Genomic DNA, 23166 nt, shown 5'->3' on the forward strand with positions numbered 1-23166 from the left:
CAAAAAACTAAGAAACCTAGCTGTGAGAATCCTTTGTGGCATGAGCACTGCTAAGTGCTTTCTGGACAAATTTCAGGAAATTTGCTCAATGAATCTAGTCACTTGCACATGCCCGTCTGGGTAAAGCAAGTGCAGCGTTTTTGTCTCTGGTCCCCAGTAAACCACAGCAGCCATGAGGATGTGCCCTGAGCTGTGCAGGCACAACCCTGGCCTCTGGGCTCCTCCAGTGGCCATCTTTCCAGTCCTAGCTCTGCCAGTCCAGGAGACCAAGGGTTCTTACGTGGCATGTAGGGAGGGTGGTTCAGAGAGGCGTCCCTGCAGCCTGGAGAAACTGCCCCATTCACGAAGCTTGCTGGTTCATTCATATCCTAGAAATGCCAAACACAGACATACCTCACTTTTTAAGATAATTATGTCCAGCCAATTCTGAGCCAAGGAAGCAGTGAATACATTGTTCAACATCCAGTAATCCCTGTAGATGTCAGCCCTGGGAACTTCATCAAATCCTGGTGAGAACTGGCTGGAAAGACTAATTCACTCCTACAGAATGACTGGCTAGAGGTTTCAAGAAATAAATCTCTTCCCAGGTGGCTGTGAGGCAATCAAATTTCCAAGAAATTCCTAGTAAATTACCTCCGGGATTTTTTTTTCCCCCAATTTTTTGAGATGGAGCTTCGCTCTTGTTTCCCAGGCTGGAGTGTAATGGTGTGATCTCGGCTCACCGCAAACTCTGCCTCCTATGTTCAAGCGATTCTCCTGCCTCAGCCTTCCGAGTAGCTGAGATTATAGGCATACCCCACCACACCCGACTAAGTTCGTATTTTTAGTAGAGACAGGGTTTCTCCAAGTTGGTCAGGCTGGTCTCAAATTCCCAACCTCAGGTGATCCGCCCACCTCAGCCTCCCAAAGTACTGGGATTACAGGCGTGAGCCACCACACCTGGTCCGGCCTGGCCTGAGAGGTTTTACAGTAGGAGTGTTAGGTCGGGTACACGGTCTGAGGGCTATCAGGGATGTCCCACTCCTGAGAGGAGGAAGTATCTGATATGTCCAAAGTCTTCCTTGGACAATGACTATCCTCTTGACTGAAGGTCAGTGGTACATATACTCAGGCACACAAAGATAGACAAGCGCCACAGGGACACAGACACAGACACACACACTTACAATCCACAGGCCATCAAACTTCAAGCTCCTCTCTGGATTCTGTGGATTGTTGTACAGTTCTTCTATTTCCCTCTTCCACCACTTGGCAGTTGAATTACGGAAAAAGTCTGGGAAGGCCACGTAAGCTCGATATAGCTGTAAAATATAAATATAATTTGTATGTCCCACACAAATATATAAGACAGCAAACAGACACTTACTGAGAATGCAGCTTACACAGATACTTGAACTGCATGGTGACAGACGGCCTGAACAGGGCCTAAATAATGTTATTAACTAATTAGAGAAATGTAGACTGAGAAGAGAAATTAGTGCAATTTGCACACCTTCCCAGCATTTGGAAAACATCCAAAAACTGTTCTCTTCATATACACATGGTTGATGATAATCAACACCCGGAACTCACGACCTCATGCACTCGACACCCAACCCTCAACGTCAGTCCCGCCATTTCCTAAGCACTCCTCAAAGACAAAGCCAGGGAGAGACTGCAGACATGAGATGCATGGTAACAGATTAGGAAGAAACTCCCAGGGAGTCCCACCTATGTCATTCCCACTGAGAGAGGGGAGGAAGGAGTAAGATTACATTTCAGGATATTAGACCACCACGCCTCAGTGTTTTCTACAATTTCAGAATGACATGACAACTACAGCTGTTGGAACATAAATTGAGAGGACTTAAAGAGGACATTTCAACTTCCCCTTGTTCTCATCTTTCTTCAGATAATAACAGCATTGTTTTTGTTTTAGCCTGAAAGACAGATTCAAGGTACAACTTCTTTTTTTTTTTTTTTTTTTTTGAGATGGAGTCTTGCTCTATCACCCACCCAGGCTAGAGTGCAGTGGTGCGATCTCGGCTCACTGAAAACTCTGCCTTCCAGGTTCAAGCGATTCTTTTGCCTCAGCCTCCTGAGTAGCTAGGATTACAGGCACGCATCACCACACCTGTCTAATTTGTGTATTTCTAGTAGAGAGGTGGTTTCTTCATGTTGGCCAGGCTGTTCTTAAATTCCTGACCTCAAGTGATCCACCAACCTCAGCCTCCCAAAGTGATGCGATTACAGGCATGGGACACCGTGCCTAGCCAGATACAACTTCTTAACTACATTGTAGACTTTTGAGAGCAAGAAGCTTGTTTTATATTCATCTGAGTGATATTTATATTTTGCACAATGCTTAGCTTAGAACTTGACACAAAATATATACTCACTGTTTAATGGTGGGTTCACACCTCTTACAAGCAGCAAATAAATGTTGCTTGTTATGGAACATTATGGTCCTTTGTATGTCTCAGTAAATAGCCTCCTTTATGATAATCACACCATTGTAAGAGTTAAAGAGCTAAAGAATGCTGGTGAGAAGGGTGGGGTAGGCAACAGAATGAGGACTTGGTCTAGGGGAACTCCAGTTCTTATACACAATAGACAAAAGGCAGGTAGGAACCCATATGTCTACATAAAGGGCAAGAAAAGGAATATGAGAAAACAGAAATAGATCAGCCTGCATGGGTTTGGCTGTCAAGGACGTGAGAAGACAGCGGCTCACATCACGCAGAATCCTGAGAGAAGTGGGCTTGCCAGGGATGCCTTTTGTGAGGAAATGGAGGTAGAAACCAGGAAACCCGACAAAGAGAACCTTTCACCAGAAACAGAGAGCTCCAGATCAGGCAGGGTTAGAATCAATGGGATGGGTGGGGAATGGAGAATCAGAATAAAGAGATTATCAGCCACATCTGAGTCAGAATTGTATCCCAGATGGGGTACACGTGGGGAACCTGGCCAGCCATGATGACCCCTACCAACTTCATAAAAATGTTCTGCCATTCTCCAAGGTGCTGGCTCTGCCTTACACCTGTGCATATTCAAGTCTTGCCTTTGTGGCTTCTGCCTTCACTTTCTCCAGTCTTCAAACAGTGATGTACCCACCCACACACTGGGCCTCAGGATCACCTTGCAGTCTTTTTGTAGCACATCACGTGCTACAAAACACAATTCCTAGATCCCATCACAGACTTATTGAATTAAACCACTGGAGCTTTGGACTCAGAAATCTGCTTTTGTGGGACTGTTGGCTGTTTGTTTTATGTTCAGTGAAGCCAGACCTGGACATCAGTGGCTTCATCCTCACCAGCTTCATTGAGTGGGTCTTACTATTAATAATATAAATATTAGGTTGGTGCAAAGGTAATTGCAGTTTTTGTCATTACTTTTAATAACTTTCTTTCTTTTTCTGAGATGGAGTCTCGCTTTGTTGCCCAGGCTGGAGGCAGTGGGTCAATCTTGGCTCACTGCAACCTCTACTCCCGGGTTCAAGTGATTCTCCTGTCTCAACCCCCTGAGTAACTGGGATTACAAGCATGTGCCACCACACTTGGCTAATTTTTGTATTTTTAGTACAGATGGGGTTTCACTATGTTGGTCAGGTTGGTATCGAACTCCTGACCTCGTGACCGGCCTCCCAAAGTGCTGGGATTACAGGTGTGAGCCACTGTGCCCGGCCTACTTTTAATAACTTTCAGTGGCAAAAACCACAATTACCTTTGTACCAACCAACAGTTATAATTATCCTATCTACGAAGACTTATCTCTTATGAGCTAACTAACAGATTCTGTGACTCCCTAATGAAGAGTTTCTCATCAGGGGCACAACTGGCATTTGAGGTGAGAGATATTTTGTGGAGAATTCCCTGCAATCAGAGCTATCGGCATCCTTGCCCACTGCCCACTGAATGCCTCTGGTGTCCCTGTGATAACCAACACTGCCCTCAGATTTCCAAATTGCCTCAGGATGGCAGTGTTGCCCCTACTGGCTGATGAACTGTGGGGTTCTGATACTGACTACTTGATAAAAGTCAAGAAGCCCATGACCCAGAACTTCTTTGGATGGGCAGGTTCCTGTGTCCATGTGGGCTGCTTGGACCCCTAAGCTTCAAGTGATTTTCTGTGACAGGTGATGAGAGGACAGGAAGCTAAGTCTTCTCCCTTGAATAGTATATATACATATATACATATATACATACATACATACATAGAGATAGATGATAGATAAATAGGTAGATAGACGATAGATAGATAGATAGATAGATAGATAGATAGATAGATGGATAGAAAGAAAGAAGAGGGATTTGGATAGATAGGGTGAGTGGACGAATAAAGGTAGAGATAGAGAATAGATAGGATAGAATGATAGACAGACAGATAGATATAAATGAATAGGATGGCTGGCTGGCTGGATAGATGGATAGATAGATAGATAGATAGATAGATAGATAGATAGATAGATAGATAGATAGATATAACCTGAGTAGATACAGTGGATAGACAGATAGATACAGATAGATGAAGTAGATAGACAGATAGATAGACAGATAGAGTGTGTGGATGAATTAATAGATTGACTGGTAGATACACAGACATGATAGATCGAAGATAGATAGATAAATACATAGATACACATAAACAGATAGATACTTGTTCAGTAGTAGACAAAAGAAAACCAGCCTTGAACTGAGTCTGACTCGTTCTTGCCAATCTTCAAAACCTGCCCCAGGTTCTGTTTTGTTTGTTTTGTTTTACTGCATCTACTGACAGTAAATAAAGACATGCAGTCCAATAGCCAAGCAGCCTGGTCCCAAGTGTGTCTCATTTTAAATTAAAAAGTGCTACTGCTGCCAACTGGCTCTGGGATCCAGGAGGTCAGAGACTGACACCAGAGAAGAACGCATCACGGGTCTGCAGTACCATCTGTTCTCCCTACCCTACTGGAGTTGTGCCAGGCCTTAGCCCCTGGCTCCAGATCGTGTGGTTCTGTCTAATATACGTCTTTGCCTCTAGGAGTCACCACTTGCCCTGAAAACCAACTTATCTGGATAAGGCATGAATATTTGGCCTAACTCTTGCCAGTCACATTCCTGGTGACTGGAATGTTTCTCCTGCATCTCTGTCCGTGGGCTACGATCTCACATTATGTAGAAAGAACTCCCAAAAGAGGTGAAGACCTGGGCTTCTGAGTGGCTGCTAACCGAATTAACTGCTGGGATTTGTTCCCACAACATGGATATTTCTCTGATTAATACTTGATCCTGAGAGAGTATCTAGACTCTACAACATATACCACATTGCTGATTGCACAGGCCAGCTTCTTTATCCCTTCAATTCCTGGCAGATGTCCTAGAAAAGAGGCCTTTTCCTGGTCTCCTCAGCTCTCCTGTGGGGGTCACAGAGGCTACACATGCCCTGCTACCATTCCTGCCCAGAAAGAATAACCATTATTGAAGAACAGCTCAAGAGGTAGGGCAAGGTACTTGCTACCCAGGAAGTCCTCGGCCCCACCCTGACAGTCCTGCCTGTGGGAACTGTCACAACAATTGATAGTAAAGCACACAGGCTGCCTCAGTTCAGGAGACACAAATCTTGGCCCGAGGATGGGGCTGTAGGCTTCCTAGACCTGTAAGGAGCCATCTATTCATTCAAGCAAGAAATGCTTAGTGAATCTGGAAGAAACTTCAGGTTCAGAAGCATGGGCTACCTGGATCCATTACAAGCAAAAAACCGTCCCCAGGAGAGAGCAGGTTTTACAATAAGGCTAGAAACTGAGAGGTAAAAGCAAAGTTGAGAAACTCAAGGAAGGATTGAGCTCAGAGGAGGACTTACAAGTGTGGAAATGGAGAAACGTGTTCATGGGAAAAAAACAAAAATATATACAAAGAAAATGACCTAGTCAGTCTTCAAGGGTTGAAGACTGTTTAAAAGGGATAACCAAGGCAACAACAGTAAGTATATTAGTTCAGAGAAAAGATAGCACTTTTCGGAGGAAAAGTGGAAACTTCTTGGGCCTTTGTAATGTGCAGCCATGAAACTGAAATCAACACTTTGTCACCTAAAACCGTGGACAAGTCACCTAAAACCTTGGACAAGTAATTTAAGCTCTCTGGTCTTAAATCCCAAGGATAATAACACATATCTACATCCCAGTGGGCAGTAAAGTATTACTCCATGTAAACTAATTGGCACAGACTGAAACCCAAGACACATCCCCTAAGTGTTTCGCCCTTACCAAGCCCATGTCCATGGTACAGGCATGTCTAGAATCCCAGGAAGGGCTGCCCCTGCCTAGAAACCCTGACTCCACCCACATTTACAAAGACCCTTTTACCTCCACTTGGCTGTCCCAGTCTAGAGATTCATTCACAACAACACCAGGAAAATCGGGCCAGACCTATGGAGAGAAACATGCTCAGTAGCAATGCACGGACAGTTTCCCTTACATAGGATTTCCAAAGAAATTGTTATATAAACCATGTCCTAGGAGCAATGATACTTTGATTATCATGTAGGATTCATGGAAAAGTGAATTCCATAATGCTTTACATTACTTTAAAAGTTCTTAACTGTAAACAAATATTGTTTGAGAAAAGGAGAGTGTCTGACCTCAGAGCCCAAATAGAAAACGCCAGAAATAACATACACAGGCGTGTGACCCACTAACCATGACCCACCCTCAGGCTAGGGACTAGTGGATCATCCCTTAGGATTATACCTTTCCCCAGACAATGTCTCCATCATTTGGGTATTTGATGAAGATGTCATCCTCCAAGCCCCGCGTGAAGGCAGGATAGGGCTGTGTCTCATTGCCAGAAATGGCTGGATCCTGAAATCAAAGCATAAGTCAGTTGGGAAAACCAAAGCCAGAGAATGAAGAGAAACAGAATAAAGGAGAACTCCTCCAGGGCGAACTCGCTGGCTTCTACCTGAACTGTAGAGTTTCTGTGAGTCCTGGGAAATACACACTTCTTACTGCACTTCAATTTATCTACTTGCAATATGGAAATAAAGTATAATTCTTTCTCCACCAAAACCCATACCTGCTCCCAAACAGACCGCACACATTCACATCAGGACTAACCAGAATGAGGATGACCCGCATCCCATCAGCTTTCATGCGATTGATCAGAGCTGGAAACCCAGCAAACTTGGGGCTGAGGGTGAAATCCAGCTGCCGCTCCATGTAGTCAATGTCTGAATACTGCACGTCCTGCGGGAGGACACGGGGAGTTGAGTGGCTGCTGCTGTACACACCTAAGCTTTACAGGAGAACAACCCTCCACCACACATGGTGGAATTCCAGACAGCTTCTCGCTGATGCTTTCAAATCCCAGCTCTGCCATTTGTTAGGTACAGGTGCTGGGAAATTCACTTAATTTTTAAAATGTTCAGTGATCGAATAGAAAAAACCTTAAGTCAGCATAAAATAGCATGAGAATGCCTCTCTAACACGGCTATTCTGAGGATAAATAAGTACACTGGATTGGACAGTGCTTTGTAAACTGCCACTATCAGGAGTGATTGTGATGACTTCCCCCAAGAGGCTTCCCCTGGTATCAGTGGTTCATGCTTACAAAAAATACTGTTAACTACCCAGGGCTAATACAATGTGGATGGTAAATCTACTGCAAAACATATCAAAACAAAGCAACACTGTATAGGTGCTTTGGAATACCCAACCCTGAGGGAAATCAGATACAACATTCTTATGGAGAAGGAATATTGCATTTCACTATCCACTAATGGAAACACTATGTTCCACTAATGGAATTATTGTAAAACAATAGAAATGTAGAATAAAATTAGATATGCGATGGTACACTGGATTAATTCTCTGATGACTGGGTCTCCTCCCACTCTCCAGTGAAAGATAAGGTTTATTTATATATGTTTGCCCTCTGGAAACCCATACCAGGATCCGTGTATTCCATCAGTGATTAGCTCAGAGTCGATAGGACACTGTGCTACAGCACCAGGGCTGCAGGAACTGAGGTCGTATCCACGTATACAATGGTCTGACTGGGGTTAGTTTTTTTCAAGAATTAAGTAAAAGAACTGTGGGATATCATTTATTCTTATGGAACCCAGGACGTTTTGACTAAATGTTTTGAAGACATGTGAAAGAAATAGAAGGAAGCATGAGATAGCAGAAAAAGTCCTGGAGCCAGCCTATCTCCCTCTGGCAAGTCACGGTGAGTCTTGAGCTATCATCTCTAGAAGATGGAAACAAGCACCCTTACCTACATTACTGTGCTGGGGTGAGGCTAACTGTGATATTGTCTGAAAAAGAACATTATGTCTTCATAGAATCCCACAAACATTAGACAAATGAACCCAGACACAGAGGTACCTGGGTTACTTATGAAACTCCAGAGCTATGACTGAGAACGTACATAAGGGATCTGGGCGGCCACCATCTCGTCATACAAGTTGGCGATCTCAGAGTCGTTCTGGTATCCATAGCGACACAGCTGGAAACCCAAAGACCAGTAAGGTACCATCACAGGCCGGCCAATCAACTAGAAAAAATAGACAGAAAATATTAGTCCTCAGAACAGAGGCACCAGATTGAAGTTTTACATCAAGTAATAAGAATATTTTTCCATGCCCCAAGCTAGACAACTAACTAATTGAAATCCACATCAAAACTGACAGGATATAGAGCCACTGGGATACTTGGAGAAAGCTTTCTGCTAGGCTTGACCTCCTTCTTAAAAATTATGGAAAAGCTGATTTTACTCCATTCCTAGAGACACTTCAGGTAACTCATTAAGAAGCCCAGAATCAGAGGCAAAATGCCTGGCTCAGCATACAGGCTCCAATCCTGCTACCTGTGTGACTTTAGGCAAAAATTAAGTAATCTCTTAGTGCTTCAGTTTCTTTATCTGTAAATAAGGGTATAATAATAGCCTCTGCCTCAGAGTCCTTTTGTGAGGACTGAAGGAGTTATTATGTGCGAAGTGCTCTAACAGGCAGCAAGCAATAAATCAGTGATGTGTAGTAGGTAGTACATAAGTATTTGCTGCTGCTGTCAAAACCACCATGGTCACCACCACCATCACTATTTTCACCATCACCACCACTACCACCATCATGCCCTCCACCACCATCATTACCATCATCATTACCCTTCACTACCATCACTACCACCACACTACCACCCCCACCACCATACCCACCTTCACCACTATCATCACAGCCACTATTACCAACATCACACTCCTCACACCACCCCACTGTCACTACCACCACCATAACCATAACCACCATCATCACCATCACTAACACAAACACCATCACCACCACAAACACCATCACCACCCCCACCATCATCAGTATTATCACAACCACTACCACCACCATACTCCTCACACCACCCCACTGTCACCACCACCACCATAACCATAACCACCATCATCACCATCACTAACACAAACACCATCACCACCACAAACACCATCACCACCCCCACCATCATCAGTATTATCACAACCACTACCACCACCATACTCCTCACACCACCCCATTGTCACCACCACTACCACCACCATATCCACCACCACCCCATCATCATCATTACCACCATCACCAACACACCCATCACCACCACCCCCACCACTATCACCACCATCACCAACACTACAACTACTACCACCATTATTATCACAATTTCCACATCACTGTCCCCACTGTCAGCCCCTACTGCCATCATCACCATCACCAACGCCATAACCACAAACACCACCACCACCACACTATCACTACCATCACCACCACTAGTACCACCATAACATCTGCTCTTCTGCAATGCTTACAGAGGCTATACATTTAATGATAATCTGAATGTGTTTACTTTTTCTTATTCTATAATCTCTCTCCAAGAAAGACCAATAATTCCAGTTATCATCTGAGAGTCATACTAATGGATGTGGGCTCTGGCACCCAGAATGTGCTGTATAAGTGCTTGATAAACAATTGGGTTTCCCCCTACCTCAGTGTACTGCTGGGTGACAAGCTCTGGAGTTGGCCCCAAGAACACATAAAAGTCCAGAAGTCCCCCTGTGGTACGGTATGTCAAGGCAGGCAGGGGCTGGAACGTCACGTCTGAAAATGAAGAAAAATGCCAAGCCAGATGGAAACCTTCCACATCACAAGGGAAACCTGCCACATCACCCCTGAAATCCACACATTCTCCATCTTCCTACGCCCTCCCTATCATAGAGCGGTAAGAGCAGGCATTTTCTATCATCCACACACAGAACTGAAGTTCAGTGGAAGTCTACAGGTCCCATTTCTGGGTTTGATTCCTTTTGCTGTACTTTACTATATTTTGTCATTCTACTCTTATAAAATTATTTTTACATTTCAACTTTTATTTTGGATAAAGAGGTACGCATTCACGTTTGTTACATGGGAATATTGCATGATGTTGAGGTTTGGGTAGGAATCCTGGTACCCAGATAGCAAACATAGTACCCGACAGGTAATTTTTCAATGTACCATACACCCTCATACCCCCAGACTAACTTCTCTGACCCATAGTTTTACCCTAATTCAAATTATATAACTGGCTTCCACGAGCTGGCCTCCAGGATATTTGGGACCCATGTGGTTTTACTATCCCTTCTTATGTGATTTTTACCAAAATGAGGGTTCGGTTAAATCCTCTTATCACATGATCCTATATTGAAATAAACAGAAAGGCTAAAGACAAAGAAAAAATAAACACTAATGCCCGTAAAATGAAAATTTTGACTTCAAGGAACAGTTGGGCTAAAAACATTCTAAACTGACTTGATTGGTAGCCCCCCAAAATAAGGGAGGCACTGGACGGCCTTACCCATGGCATTGCTGTTCAGCAGGAACACTCCGTGGGCACTGCCGTCCTCCTCCAGCCCCATGTAGTAGGGGTGGACACCATAGGAATTCTTCTTGTACTGCAGAGTCATGCGGAGAAGCAGTAAGAGTTTAAAAGACGTTATGCCTGAGAAAGAAACTCAACAAAAATGTGTTTGCTAAGATAGGTCTAGTTTTCTCCATGAAATCCATTAAACACATGAAACAAAGAAGCCTGAGAATTGGCCCACTCGTCTAAAACCAGAATGAGACGACCAAGTGGAGTTTGGGAAGATGAAGCCCGAAGCATGAGTAGTGTGGGTGGAGAGAAGCAGAGACACAGATCCCAAATGCTCTGTCCTTACCCCTGGGGGCTGGTCTCGGGAGAACATCCCCCAAGTGTGCCACTCCAAGTCTCTTCTATAGGATGTGTGCTCAGTTTCCCCAAAGCCATAGAGGTACTTGGAGGGAAGGCGGGTGGAGATGCGGATAAACATGTCATTGAAGGTGAAGCCAAGGAGCTGAGAGTCCCAACTGAAACACAAAAAGGCAGATTTGAAACAGAAAATGGGTTTTCTCTCTGCTTCCAGCAGCTGACTTTTCAAGGACAACAGAATGCTTGATTTTTATTCAGAACCTGTTCATCTCCAAAACAAAACAGAAACTCAACTTGATTAAAGTATCATAGATATCCTCGCTAAAAGCCCAGGAGTTATTCTTCATTCAACTGTTTCCCACTGTCACTGCCTCCTCCTTTCAGTGGTTCTCCACAATACAAACCCAAGCACACCTCACCATCACAGCTGGGACCACTCCACACCAGTTCCGCCTTCCACCCTTGCACCCCTCAGCACATTTTCTACATAGCACTCAAAGTGATGTTTACTTATTATTGGTTGTCATGAGAAGAGAACCCTCAGCTGTCTACAAGGAGCAGCACCTCCTCTAGACAAGGCACCCCATAAACATTTGTTGGATGAATCCTCAGGCACACTCAACTGCCTCAGTCATTCTTTCCAGAATGCTAAAGATTTCCCATGAGAACAGGTCTGAAGGAAACAACTCATCCATGGATCTGGAAGTGGACAATGTGATGCTTGGAACCAGGATACATCCAAGGACGATGGACCTGGCCGCGAAGGCACAGGTAGACATCAACTCTGAGTCACACTAGAAGCCACTCACATTATAGTGCCTGTACTCTTGCGGCGAATTTCAATCCCAAATGGATTCTTCTTAATGAGGACATCATAGAGTTGACCCTCAGGGGTGCTGGATGGCACCCTGGGTACGTTCAGAGGAACTGGAACTTCATACCGATTGTTGTTGGGATCATAAATCTAGGCCAGAGGAAATCGATTTTAGGCAAGAATAGTGCTCTTGAAACCTATACCCTTAGCAGAACCTTTTTTATTTTTGGACAAAAAGTTCAGATGCTATGTTTCTGTCTTCTTTAAGTTGATGATATCTGAGATTGAATTAACATAACAAGTAACAATGTCAGATTAAACACTTTTTCTGTCATTTCTCATTATTAAGGCCTCTATTACATTAATATACTCAATGGGACATTAGTGCTAATGTGGAAAGTCATTCTGGAATCAGTGTGGTATTTATGAATATGTTACTTGTTATTTTCTGTGGGCATATGAGTATATAAAAATACCTTAAAACCATTATGAATTGAAAAAAAACCCTGTCTTCCCAAAATGAAATCTATTTGATTAAAATTATCAGAATCTCCTTGCTGAAGGTGGTATCTAAACTGACTCATGAGTATCTACTATGTCCCTGCCTGACACTGCACAAGACACTAGGGAAGTGAGCTGAATAAGGAAGTGTTATGGTTTTACAAAATTCACATGCGAATGAGAAGTGAAAGAGAGCAGCTAACAACACTGGGGGATGTGTGCTAAGGGACAGCTATGTAGAAGTGCTGTGAGATTCTAGGGAAGGAAATGCCTAACACTGTTTCTGGGAGACTGAGATGGTGTCACAGGAGAAATACAGTCTAGAGTATTAAAAGCTTGGTAGGCATTAACCAAACAAAGGAAGGAGATCAAGTCATTCTGCTGAAGAATAACAACTGCAAAGGCAGAGAGAATTAAAGTGGGACAGAAGGAGGCAAATATTTTGGAAAGAGCTACTGTATCATCAAGACGTAGAGTAGGCAATGGTTAAGGCTAAAACTCCAAGGAGGTTCATTCATTTCAAACCCATTAGGTGCCTACAACATGCTAGTGCTATGATGTACAAACATACTACAGCATCATCCCTGCATTAGAGGAGGTACAAAAACTCTGAATTCAGGTTGATGTCAGATTATAAAGAACCTTTCAGGCAATGTCACAATGTCCTGATCACTTTCACTTACTGTGTCAATAACATTACAGCGCTAACTATCTGCCAGGCTCTGTATTAGACTTGAGAAGCAGAAAGAGGAAAGGGCACATTGCTCTCCTTGAGAAGCTTAATTTAATAGAAAAACAGACATAATACCTAGTCCATCCCTAGTCCTTAAATGCAATTAAATCCTGGAAAGAAATGAAATCACTGCACATTGGTGGCTATTTTAGAGATATCTCAAATTCAGTATCCCAAACTGAACATATCATCTTACATTGATCAAGCACAAACCTTTTCAGTATTCCTATTCCAGTTCATGTCAGCACCATCCATATCAAGATGCAAGATACCAACACAGTCATTACTCTTGATGCTTCCCTCTCCATTGTCGCCTGCTTTCAATGAGCACCATACCCGGTAACCCAACTTTCTGAATCTCAAACAGGTGCACTCTTCTCCACCTTCCTTCCAGTGTCTAGTCCAAGCCTAAGCCCTCACCTGACCTGCTTAACTGGCAGCCTCCCAACTTGTCTCTCTGTATACACTCTTGCTCTCCCAACTATCTTCCTAACAGCAGCCACAGTAATCTTCTCCAAATGAAAATCAGGGCAGGTCTCATCGTTCCCTCAATGATTTCTCACTGCTCTCTGGATAATGATCTAGTCTATTGTAGCAAGATTAACTTATTTTAGGGTTCTGTGGCTGGACCAACAAAAGGTAATGGAACTGAAAAGGGTCTAATCACTACCTGATACATGTACTGTGTTTACCTTGAACTGCAGCATTTCATTCTTATGGTAAGTGACATCCAGGCGAAGGGGGTTCACGGGTGTGGAGGGGAAGGCATTGGCATAAACGGAAGACTTTAAGGAGATGTCAGCTGTGGCCCCATGTGAATTATATTGAACATTATTGACAGAGTATAGATCGTTGACAAAATAGCAAAAAGGGACTCCAGAAGAATTGGATGCCTGAAAAGTAAGGATAAAGTCATAGATCAGCACAGCATGTGGTCTTAAAGTTCTCTAACCTAAAAGGGGGTAGAAACATCATTTTATACCACAATAAAACCAGCCCATCACTGATCACTTGGCAATAACATAAATTTAAATTCCTGGTCTCCAAGCAAAATATTCATTTTAAAAAGTTTCACACATGTCCCCACCTACTCATCACATCCAGATCATGTCCTTAGGAAGTCCTTTCTATGGATTTTAAGTAGTTATGTAAGTACTACTGCTATGCTTAAGAAACTATACATTAGGTGTGAAGATTTCCATGCACTTGAACCCCAGCAGCATAGTTACCTCCCAGATACAGCCACGGGCAGCGCAGTTTTCTGCAGAAGCGCCATTCTCATCAGGGTAACAGTCTATTTTTTCATCATCCCTTATCTTTATGCTCCACTCCACTGTGTATGCTTCTCCCAGGAGAAGATTGATGTCTGTGATAATGGCAACCTGTAGGAATGCAGAAATCACAAGGAAATTCATCTTTAGGAGATAGGCCTTGCAAGATCTGAGGCTTTTTTCAAGAAAAAAAAATAGAAATTAGACCAGACATTCAACCATCCAGCCAACGTATGTCTTTAGCTTATAAGAAGAGAACTGCACATTGGGGGAATCTAATTAGCAGCAACAGGGCAAATGTCTCCTCTCTAGCAGAATCTTGTACATAGAATAAAGAAAACAACTCGGTCAAATAAAACCCATCATGATCACCCCTTATTCTTTTCTGCCCTGACTCCTTTTAGCCCTCTGTGTCTTGTCACGCAGGCTCTCTTCTGCACTTCCTCTTTAGCATGACACATGGTGTCACCCAAAGTCAGCTGATCCCCTTGCTCTCCAGTCCCCAAACCAGTATCCCACACTGGCGTGGAGTGGTAGAAAGAACACAGCATTAAGAATCATATGATCTGGTTATCATGTCCTCATTTCCATAGAACATTGAACAAATGATTTCTTTCTTTAATTTTTAATTTTAATGGGTATATAGTAGGTATACATATTTATGGGTTATATAAAATATGTTGATTCAGGCATACAATGCATAATAATCACATCAGGGTAAGTCGGGTATTCTGTTTCATTTCTTTGGGTTTCAATTTTAGCAACAGCAAAATTGAGAGGCTGAAAAAAATCATATATTTCTTTGCATTTTAACACCCCAGCCTCTTCGTTTCTGTAACCCCAAAGACTACAATTTTGAAACCTTCCTTGATTACCATTCATTCAAATATTTAATATTTTCTATATACTTTTCTTATCTTTGACATTTCTTTAAACAGCACTTCCCAAGTTCTCACTTGTCTGGAATAATAAAATTCCATTTTAAATTTATCATCCTTCTCCCAGTCTCCTCCCAGTCTAAACCATCTTGTATTTCCCTGTTCTACTAGTCCTCAAAACCCACTCCCACTCCCAGCAATGCTCATACACAGTAACACAGCCTTCATTCAAGGATCAACGTGAGGCCCTTTGAGAATTAAATAAAGTTGGTACCTAAGACCCTCCAAAATCTGACCACAAGTTTCCTATGCAAACTCGCCTCGTTTTCAAAACTGAATCTTATCTATGCTATTCCAGTCATATAATTTTCACAGTCTAATAATGTAAGGCTGTTCCCCACTTTCCTAACTTTGCTCTTCTTGTGCCTCATTGCAATTATAATTCTATTGGAGGGAAAAGGAAGTGAAATCAGTTAGAGAGAGAAGAACATTGAGAGGCAGAGAAGGAAATAAGAAGGGAAACACCCAACTCATTCTATCTCTGGCCACCTCATTTTATTCCCAGTCCTCTAACTTCCCCAAAATAGGCCTCATGGTTGCTCTGTTCCTTCAAGAACCCATGCACCCTTGGCAAAAACGAACACCATGATACTACGCAGAATTCTCAATACACCATCTCAACAAAATGGGGTTTTACCTTCAGGTTAGAATCATAAGTGACTGTAGGAGAAGTCTGACTTGGCACACCATTGTGTTTCACTGTAACATTACCAGGTTCCTCCGTCCCAAGAATTTTAATCTCATTAAATGCTAAATTATTGGGGTCCTTGTAGGTTGATTGTGAAATATTCACCTCCAAGCGGTTCTGCAAAACAATTAAGTCCAATTATGCCTAAAGGTATGTCTGTAATACACAGATTCTCAAGTCACTCAAATATTCCATTCCAGACCGGATACTCCCACTGCCCTGAATGCCTCTCTGCTTTCTCTACTAGTGTGCTCAAGAAATGCAAAATTATTTTGATAATCCTCTAATTTTAAACAATCATAAAAACACACAGATATTTTTAAACTGTATTTACAAATGCTATTTGCTATATTAATGCCTTCTTTTGAAAACTCTGATGAAATCATAAAGAGAAATGTGCTCACTCATAGCCAATAATGCCTATAAAGTTACAGATATAATCACACATATACAATATACACAAGCACAGATGTGCTAATGGTCAGTCCAAAGCCCACACCTAAGATTCAGAAAAATATGTTACTCACTTGAGTGACAGAAAACTCACATAAAAGATACACTTTATTGGCCACAGTATCTGCAAGTGAGAGAAAGTCAAGTCAGATTCTGGCTTGCCCACCACAGAAAAACAGATTTCACACCCCCACTCTTTTCAGTTACATCCTCATGTCACAAATGGCAGTATTTCCGTTTCCTTATGCATAAATAATATTCCATTGTATTCATTCATCAATCTACACTTAGAATGTTTCCATACCTTGGCTGTTGCAAATAATGCTGTAATGAATATGGGAGGAGTGAGTATATCTCTTAAAGATACTGGTTTCCTGTTCTCTGGATATACACCCAGAAGCGGGATTTCATGGGATTGCAGGGAAGATCTGTTTTTAATTTTCTGAGGAACCTCCATACTATTTTGCATAACAGCTGTAATAATTTACATTCCCACCAACAGTCTAAAAAATTCCATTTTCTCCACACCCTCCCCAGCACTTATCTCTTACCGTTTTTACGATTTCCATGCTAACAGGTGTGAGGGGATATGTCACTGTGATTTTTGATTTGCAATTTCTGTCATTTCCTGATGTTGAGCATCTTTTCACATACCAGTTAGCCACTTGTATGTCTTCCTTGGAAAAACAACTGTTCAGGTCCTTCACCCAGTTTGTAATTGGGTCACTGGATCTTTTGCAGTTGCATGAGTTCCATATTTTTTATACTAATCTCTTCTGAGATATATGGTTTGAAAAGATTTTTATCCATTCTGTAGTTTGCCTTTTCACATTGTTGATTGTTTCTTTTGCTGTGCAGGAGCCTTTTATTTGATGTAGTCATGCTTGTTACCTTTTTGTCATTTTGCCTTTGCTTTTGGTGTCATATCCAAAGAGTCACTGCCAAGACTACGTCAAGGAGGTTTTTTCGATGTTTTCTTCTAGGAGCTTTACAATTTTAGCCCTTACATTTAAGTTTTTAATTTCTTTCCTCACAGTAGCCAAGATAAGAAAACAGCCTAAGTGTCTATCAGTGGATGAATAGATAAACATATTCTGGGACGTATATACAGTAAAATATTTTTCAGACATAAAAAGTAGAACATTCTGCCATTTGCAACAGCATGAATGACTCTGGAGGACATTATACGAAGTGAAATAAGCCAGAGACAGAAAGTCAAATACTGCATGGTCTCACTTATATGTGGAATCTAAAAGAGTCCATCTCTTAGAAGCAGAGCCTACAACAGTTGTTCTTAGAGCCTGCAGCCATGGAAAATGGGGAGATGATGGTCAAGGGTACAAATGTTCTGTTAGTAGATGACTAAGTTCTGGGGATCCAGTCTGCAGCATTGGTGGTGATGGATGTGTTCATTAAAATAGCTGTGGTAATCACTATACTATGCCTACGTATATTAAATCCTCACATTGTCCCTCTTAAATATATTCAATCTTTATTTGCCAACTAAATATTTTACAACTAAATAAATAAATAAATTTTAATCTACATATTAGATTAGATGGACAAGCGTCTCCAAGGCCAAGCCATTGTTTTTTCCTTCTCTTTCCTACTGGAACATTGCAAAGATTCCCTTCCAAGTGCTTCCAAGGAATATGCTTCAAGGAAATCTATTTCCTAAACTTGAAGCACAAGAATTGTTAGTATATGGGAGCCACCAATAGGCTAAAATGTATGGCTAGATGAGTACACACTGGAACAGTATATTCTCACTGCCTCACTGGCAGGGGCATGATTTTTATATCGCCAACATTTGCTCATAAGAATTTTGGGAGGAAGACATTAACATTGAATTAGGGAACAGTCTTGAAACCTTTTCATCTAAGCACCTACTGACAATAAAATGAGAGCCTATTATAGATATCACTGGCTAAGGGGAGAATTATTAGAGGTACAAATGTACTTTCTGTTCATTTGCAGTTCATCTACCACTATCCCTGAATGGTGCGACCAGAAACAAAATACTTCAGTGACTCCTGCTGCTGTGCCTGCTGAGATTTCTCCCACAGCTCAATGACCAGCAGGAGGGAAGGACCATAAGTCACAGGTGCGGGTTTGGAAACAGCAACATGATCGTAACAGCACTCACCCTTCGTTTGCCCATCATCCCAGAAAAGTTCTCCTTTTGCTTCTTTGTTCTCATCTAGGGCAATGATAAGACCAAGAGGGTTCTTTCGACTGTGGGGAACAAGATTCAAGAGACAAAGACAGGAGTCAGAGAATTTTGCCAACTGAGTTGAGAATATTTCCATCAAATTTCAAACTGGGAAAGATACTAGCAGCAGATGGTTCTCAGAAATGAGAAGCACCCCAAGACGGGAGACTTCTCGTACTAAAATTCCAACAGTCCTGGCAAACGAAGGAGGCTGATCACCTGGCTGTTAGCGTGTTTTGAAAAGAAATTCAGCCGGGCGCGGTGGCTCACGCCTGTAATCCCAGCACTTTGGGAGGCCGAGGCGGGCGGATCACGAGGTCAGTAGATCAAGACCATCCTGGCTAACACAGTGAAACCCCGTCTCTACTAAAAATACAAAAAAAATTAGCTGGGCTCAGTGGAGGGTACCTGTAGTACCAGCTACTCAGGAGGCGGAGGCAGGAGAATGGCATGAACCCGGGAGGCGGAGCTTGCAGTGAGCTGAGATCCTGCCACTGCTCTCCAGCCTGGGCGACAGAGCGATCCTCCAGCTCAAAAAGAAAAAAAAGAAAAGAAATTCAAAGGGTTTAAGGAAGGACATGAACTACAGTCTTTCAAAATCCATCGGATACAGTTCTAAAACAGCAGCTTCTGCAAAGCTGTTGTGAATTGTGGCTGTTCCTATTTTGACTTCATCTCAGATGGGAGATTAAAAATGACATTCTGAGACCTATCATCTCACTCCCTTAGACTTCAAAGGGTTATTAATAATTAGTCAGAGTATAGAGTCTGAAAAAAGATTAACATACAAACAAGCAAACAAAGAAAAACAAGTGCTGAATAATATTGCATGTGGGCTTGAGAGTGATGCTTACGTTTTGGTGAACTTCATTACACATTGTTGAGCTAACTGACATGTAAAGGAAAATCTGAGTCCTGTCATTCACCTTAAGTGGGTGTTCAGTGCAGGCTCTTGACAGGGCAGGATATAGCCCCCACGGACGTGAAGATTAATGTGGTCAAGAGGGGCTGGCAAGGTCTTCCACTCTCCTCTTGCATTCATATCCACACCCTGTGGGCAGAAGAAGGTAAGAGATGAAGAAGGAGAGGACAGGCCCCTCCCTGAACAACTCATCCTGCCAGACATCTCATCCTCCCCTCTGAACTTATGCCTGCTCATCACCCTTCACCACTTACCTGCCATTACCCATTCTGCATTCACCCAGTGCTGCATGAAATTTCGCAAGGCTGCTATCATATCTTGTTAGGGTCTATGCCTTTGCTTCCACCATACAAACTACATCTGCCTGATGTGTGACAGAAAGAGGTGCTACTCTCTCACCTGAATCAGAAACCTAACCTAAGGGACCATCCTTCCATCCTACATGTTCTCAACTAGACCAGGGCTTTTCAGTCTCAGCACGATTGAGATTTGCAGCCAGACAATTCTCTGGTGATGGGGCTATCCTGTGCCTTTTGATATTCAGCAGAATCCTCAGATGTCAGCAGCATCGCCTCTTCACCCGCACCCTGTTGTGACAACCAAAAATATCTCCAGGCATTGCCAAATGTCCCCTGGTAGGCAAAATCCTCTCATTTGAGAGCTTCTACTTTACAGGCAAGAAGCTGTTATTGTTGAGAACAAGCAAACAAATATGCATGGCTGTGTTCCAATAAAACTTTATTTGCAAATCGGCTAACAACCAGATTTTGTTGTAGGACACAGTTTGCCAGGCTGTGCTCTAGAACGAGTAATAGGTACCCAAACTTGGGAAGATTAATTAAGGTGACACTTCTTCATTAATGTGAACTATGAGATTCATCTTCCTTTTTAATTAAACATCAAAAATTTCATCTCTTTCTTTTTTTCTTTTTCTTGAGACAAAGGCTCATTCCATCGCCCAGGCTGGAGTACAGTGGCACAATCTCAGCTCACTGCAACCTCCGCCTCTCAGGTTCAAACGATTGTCCTGCCTCAGCCTCCCAAGTGGCTGGGACTACAGGTGATCTCCACTACAGCCAGCTATTTTTTGTATTTTTAGTAAAGACAGGCTTTCACCATCTTAGCTAGGATGGTCTCGATCTCCTGACCTTGTGAACTGCTCACCTCGGCCTCCCAAAGTGATGGGATTACAGGTGTGAGCTACAGCACCTGGCCCAATTTCATCTTTTTCTAAACGGTTTGCTCCATGATTTCTTTTGTCTTTCCCTCTTCAATCAAAGACATCTTCTGTTACTGAATGGGAGACTCAACATGCACACTCAGGATAAAGGCCAGTCTCACTTAAAGAAAGCTGGCCACCCCTTCCTAGGGAAGGCCTGGCTGGGAAGCACACAACAGAGCTTTAACATGTTACCACCCTAAGGGCAGATCCAGACTAGGATCAGGAAGGGGAGCCTGGGGCAGTGGCGAGGACTTGGGCTCCAGTGGACTGATAAGAGAAGGAACAAAATTGTACCTCCTTCTCCAGTTTTCACCTAATCTCACTGCAATCCCCTTGGATGAAAGGGGCCAGCACATGCTCTGCTTCTTGTTTCCCTGCTTGTACCCCTTTGCTGTATTGCCAGCCCTCAACTATGTTCTCCTCAGAAAATCAGAAGTAGAGGCCTGGTTAGAAACAAAGGAAATATCTCCTTTGATTCTTCCCCAAGAATCAGGATCTGACTTGTCAGGGTCCCAGCAAGAGACCACCACCCCAGAGCTGCCCTGGAAGACCCTGACTTCTCAGCTGAGTCTTTGGGAATCATACTAGCAAGAAAACTACGCAACAAGGAGTTCTTCATTGCTTCCTCATTTCTTTTTTTTTTTTTTTTTTTTTTATTATACTTTAAGTTCTAGGGTACATGTGCATAACGTGCAGGTTTGTTACATATGTATAATTATGCCATGTTGGTGTGCTGCACCCATCAACTCGTCAGCACCCATCAATTCATCATTTATATCATGTATAACTCCCCAATGCAATCCCTCCCTCCTCCCCCCTCCCCCCTCCCCCCTCCCCATGATAGGCCCCAGTGCGTGATGTTCCCCTTCCCGAGTCCAAGTGATCTCATTGTTCAGTTCCCACCTATGAGTGAGAACATGCGGTGTTTGGTTTTCTGTTCTTGTGATAGTTTGCTAAGAATGATGGTTTCCAGCTGCATCCATGTCCCTACAAAGGACGCAAACTCATCCTTTTTTATGGCTGCATAGTATTCCATGGTGTATATGTGCCACATTTTCTTAATCCAGTCTGTCACAGATGGACATTTGGGTTGATTCCAAGTCTTTGCTATTGTGAATAGTGCCGCAATAAACATACGTGTACATGTGTCTTTGTAGTAGACTAATTTATAATCCTTTGGGTATATACCCAGTAGTGGGATGGCTGGGTCATATGGTACATCTAGTTCTAGATCCTTGAGGAATTGCCATACTGCTTTCCATAATGGTTGAACTAGTTTACAATCCCACCAACAGTGTAAAAGTGTTCCTATTTCTCCACATCCTCTCCAACACCTGTTGTTTCCTGACTTCTTAATGATTGCCATTCTAACTGGTGTGAGATGGTATCTCATTGTGGTTTTGATTTGTATTTCTCTGATGGCGAGTGATGATGAGCATTTTTTCATGTGTCTGTTGGCTGTACGAATATCTTCTTTTGAGAAATGTCTGTTCATATCCTTTCCCCACTTTTTGATGGGGTTGTTTGTTTTTTTCTCGTATATTTGTTTGAGTTCTTTGTAGATTCTGGATATTAGCCCTTTATCAGATGAGTAGGTTGCAAAAATTTTCTCCCATTCTGTAGGTTGCCTGTTCACTCTGATGGTAGTTTCTTTTGCTGTGCAAAAGCTCTTTAGTTTAATTAGATCCCATTTGTCAATTTTTGCTTTTGCTGCCGTTGCTTTTGGTGTTTTAGACATGAAGTCCTTGCCCATGCCTATGTCCTGAATGGTACTACCTAGATTTTCTTCTAGGGTTTTTATGGTATTAGGTCTAACATTTAAGTCTCTAATCCATTTTGAATTAATCTTCGTATAAGGGGTAAGGAAAGGATCCAGTTTCAGCTTTCTACTTATGGCTAGCCAATTTTCCCAGCACCATTTATTAAATAGGGAATCCTTTCCCCATTTCTTGTTTCTCTCAGGTTTGTCAAAGATCAGATGGCTGTAGATGTGCGGTATTATTTCTGAGGACTCTGTTCTGTTCCATTGGTCTATATCTCTGTTTTGGTACCAGTACCATGCTGTTTTGGTTACTGTAGCCTTGTAGTATAGTTTGAAGTCAGGTAGCGTGATGCCTCCAGCTTTGTCCTTTTGACTTAGGATTGTCTTGGCAATGCGGGCCCTTTTTTGGTTCCATATGAACTTTAAAGCAGTTTTTTCCAATTCTGT

At 42.6% G+C, this 23166-nt stretch overlaps 1 protein-coding gene across 3 annotated transcripts in view; it reads right to left on the reverse strand.

The window, feature by feature from the left end:
• Window positions 1-23166, reverse strand: part of MGAM (maltase-glucoamylase) — a 119629-nt gene that overhangs the window by 15759 nt on the left and 80704 nt on the right. For all 3 annotated transcript variants that reach the window (XM_030932136.1, XM_030932137.1, XM_030932138.1), the window contains 16 exons: window positions 19740-19864; window positions 18748-18836; window positions 16676-16725; window positions 16098-16265; window positions 14481-14633; window positions 13944-14144; window positions 12013-12167; window positions 11193-11361; window positions 10832-10928; window positions 9983-10095; window positions 8385-8510; window positions 7073-7201; window positions 6707-6817; window positions 6323-6385; window positions 1167-1301; window positions 281-368 (listed from right to left, as the gene is read on the reverse strand). In XM_030932136.1, the coding sequence (XP_030787996.1) occupies window positions 281-368; window positions 1167-1301; window positions 6323-6385; window positions 6707-6817; window positions 7073-7201; window positions 8385-8510; window positions 9983-10095; window positions 10832-10928; window positions 11193-11361; window positions 12013-12167; window positions 13944-14144; window positions 14481-14633; window positions 16098-16265; window positions 16676-16725; window positions 18748-18836; window positions 19740-19864 (1972 nt within the window). The remainder of the gene's footprint in view (window positions 1-280; window positions 369-1166; window positions 1302-6322; window positions 6386-6706; window positions 6818-7072; window positions 7202-8384; window positions 8511-9982; window positions 10096-10831; window positions 10929-11192; window positions 11362-12012; window positions 12168-13943; window positions 14145-14480; window positions 14634-16097; window positions 16266-16675; window positions 16726-18747; window positions 18837-19739; window positions 19865-23166) is intronic.

This window comes from Rhinopithecus roxellana, chromosome 6, assembly GCF_007565055.1.
Source record: "Rhinopithecus roxellana isolate Shanxi Qingling chromosome 6, ASM756505v1, whole genome shotgun sequence".
Taxonomy (NCBI): Eukaryota; Metazoa; Chordata; class Mammalia; order Primates; family Cercopithecidae; genus Rhinopithecus; species Rhinopithecus roxellana.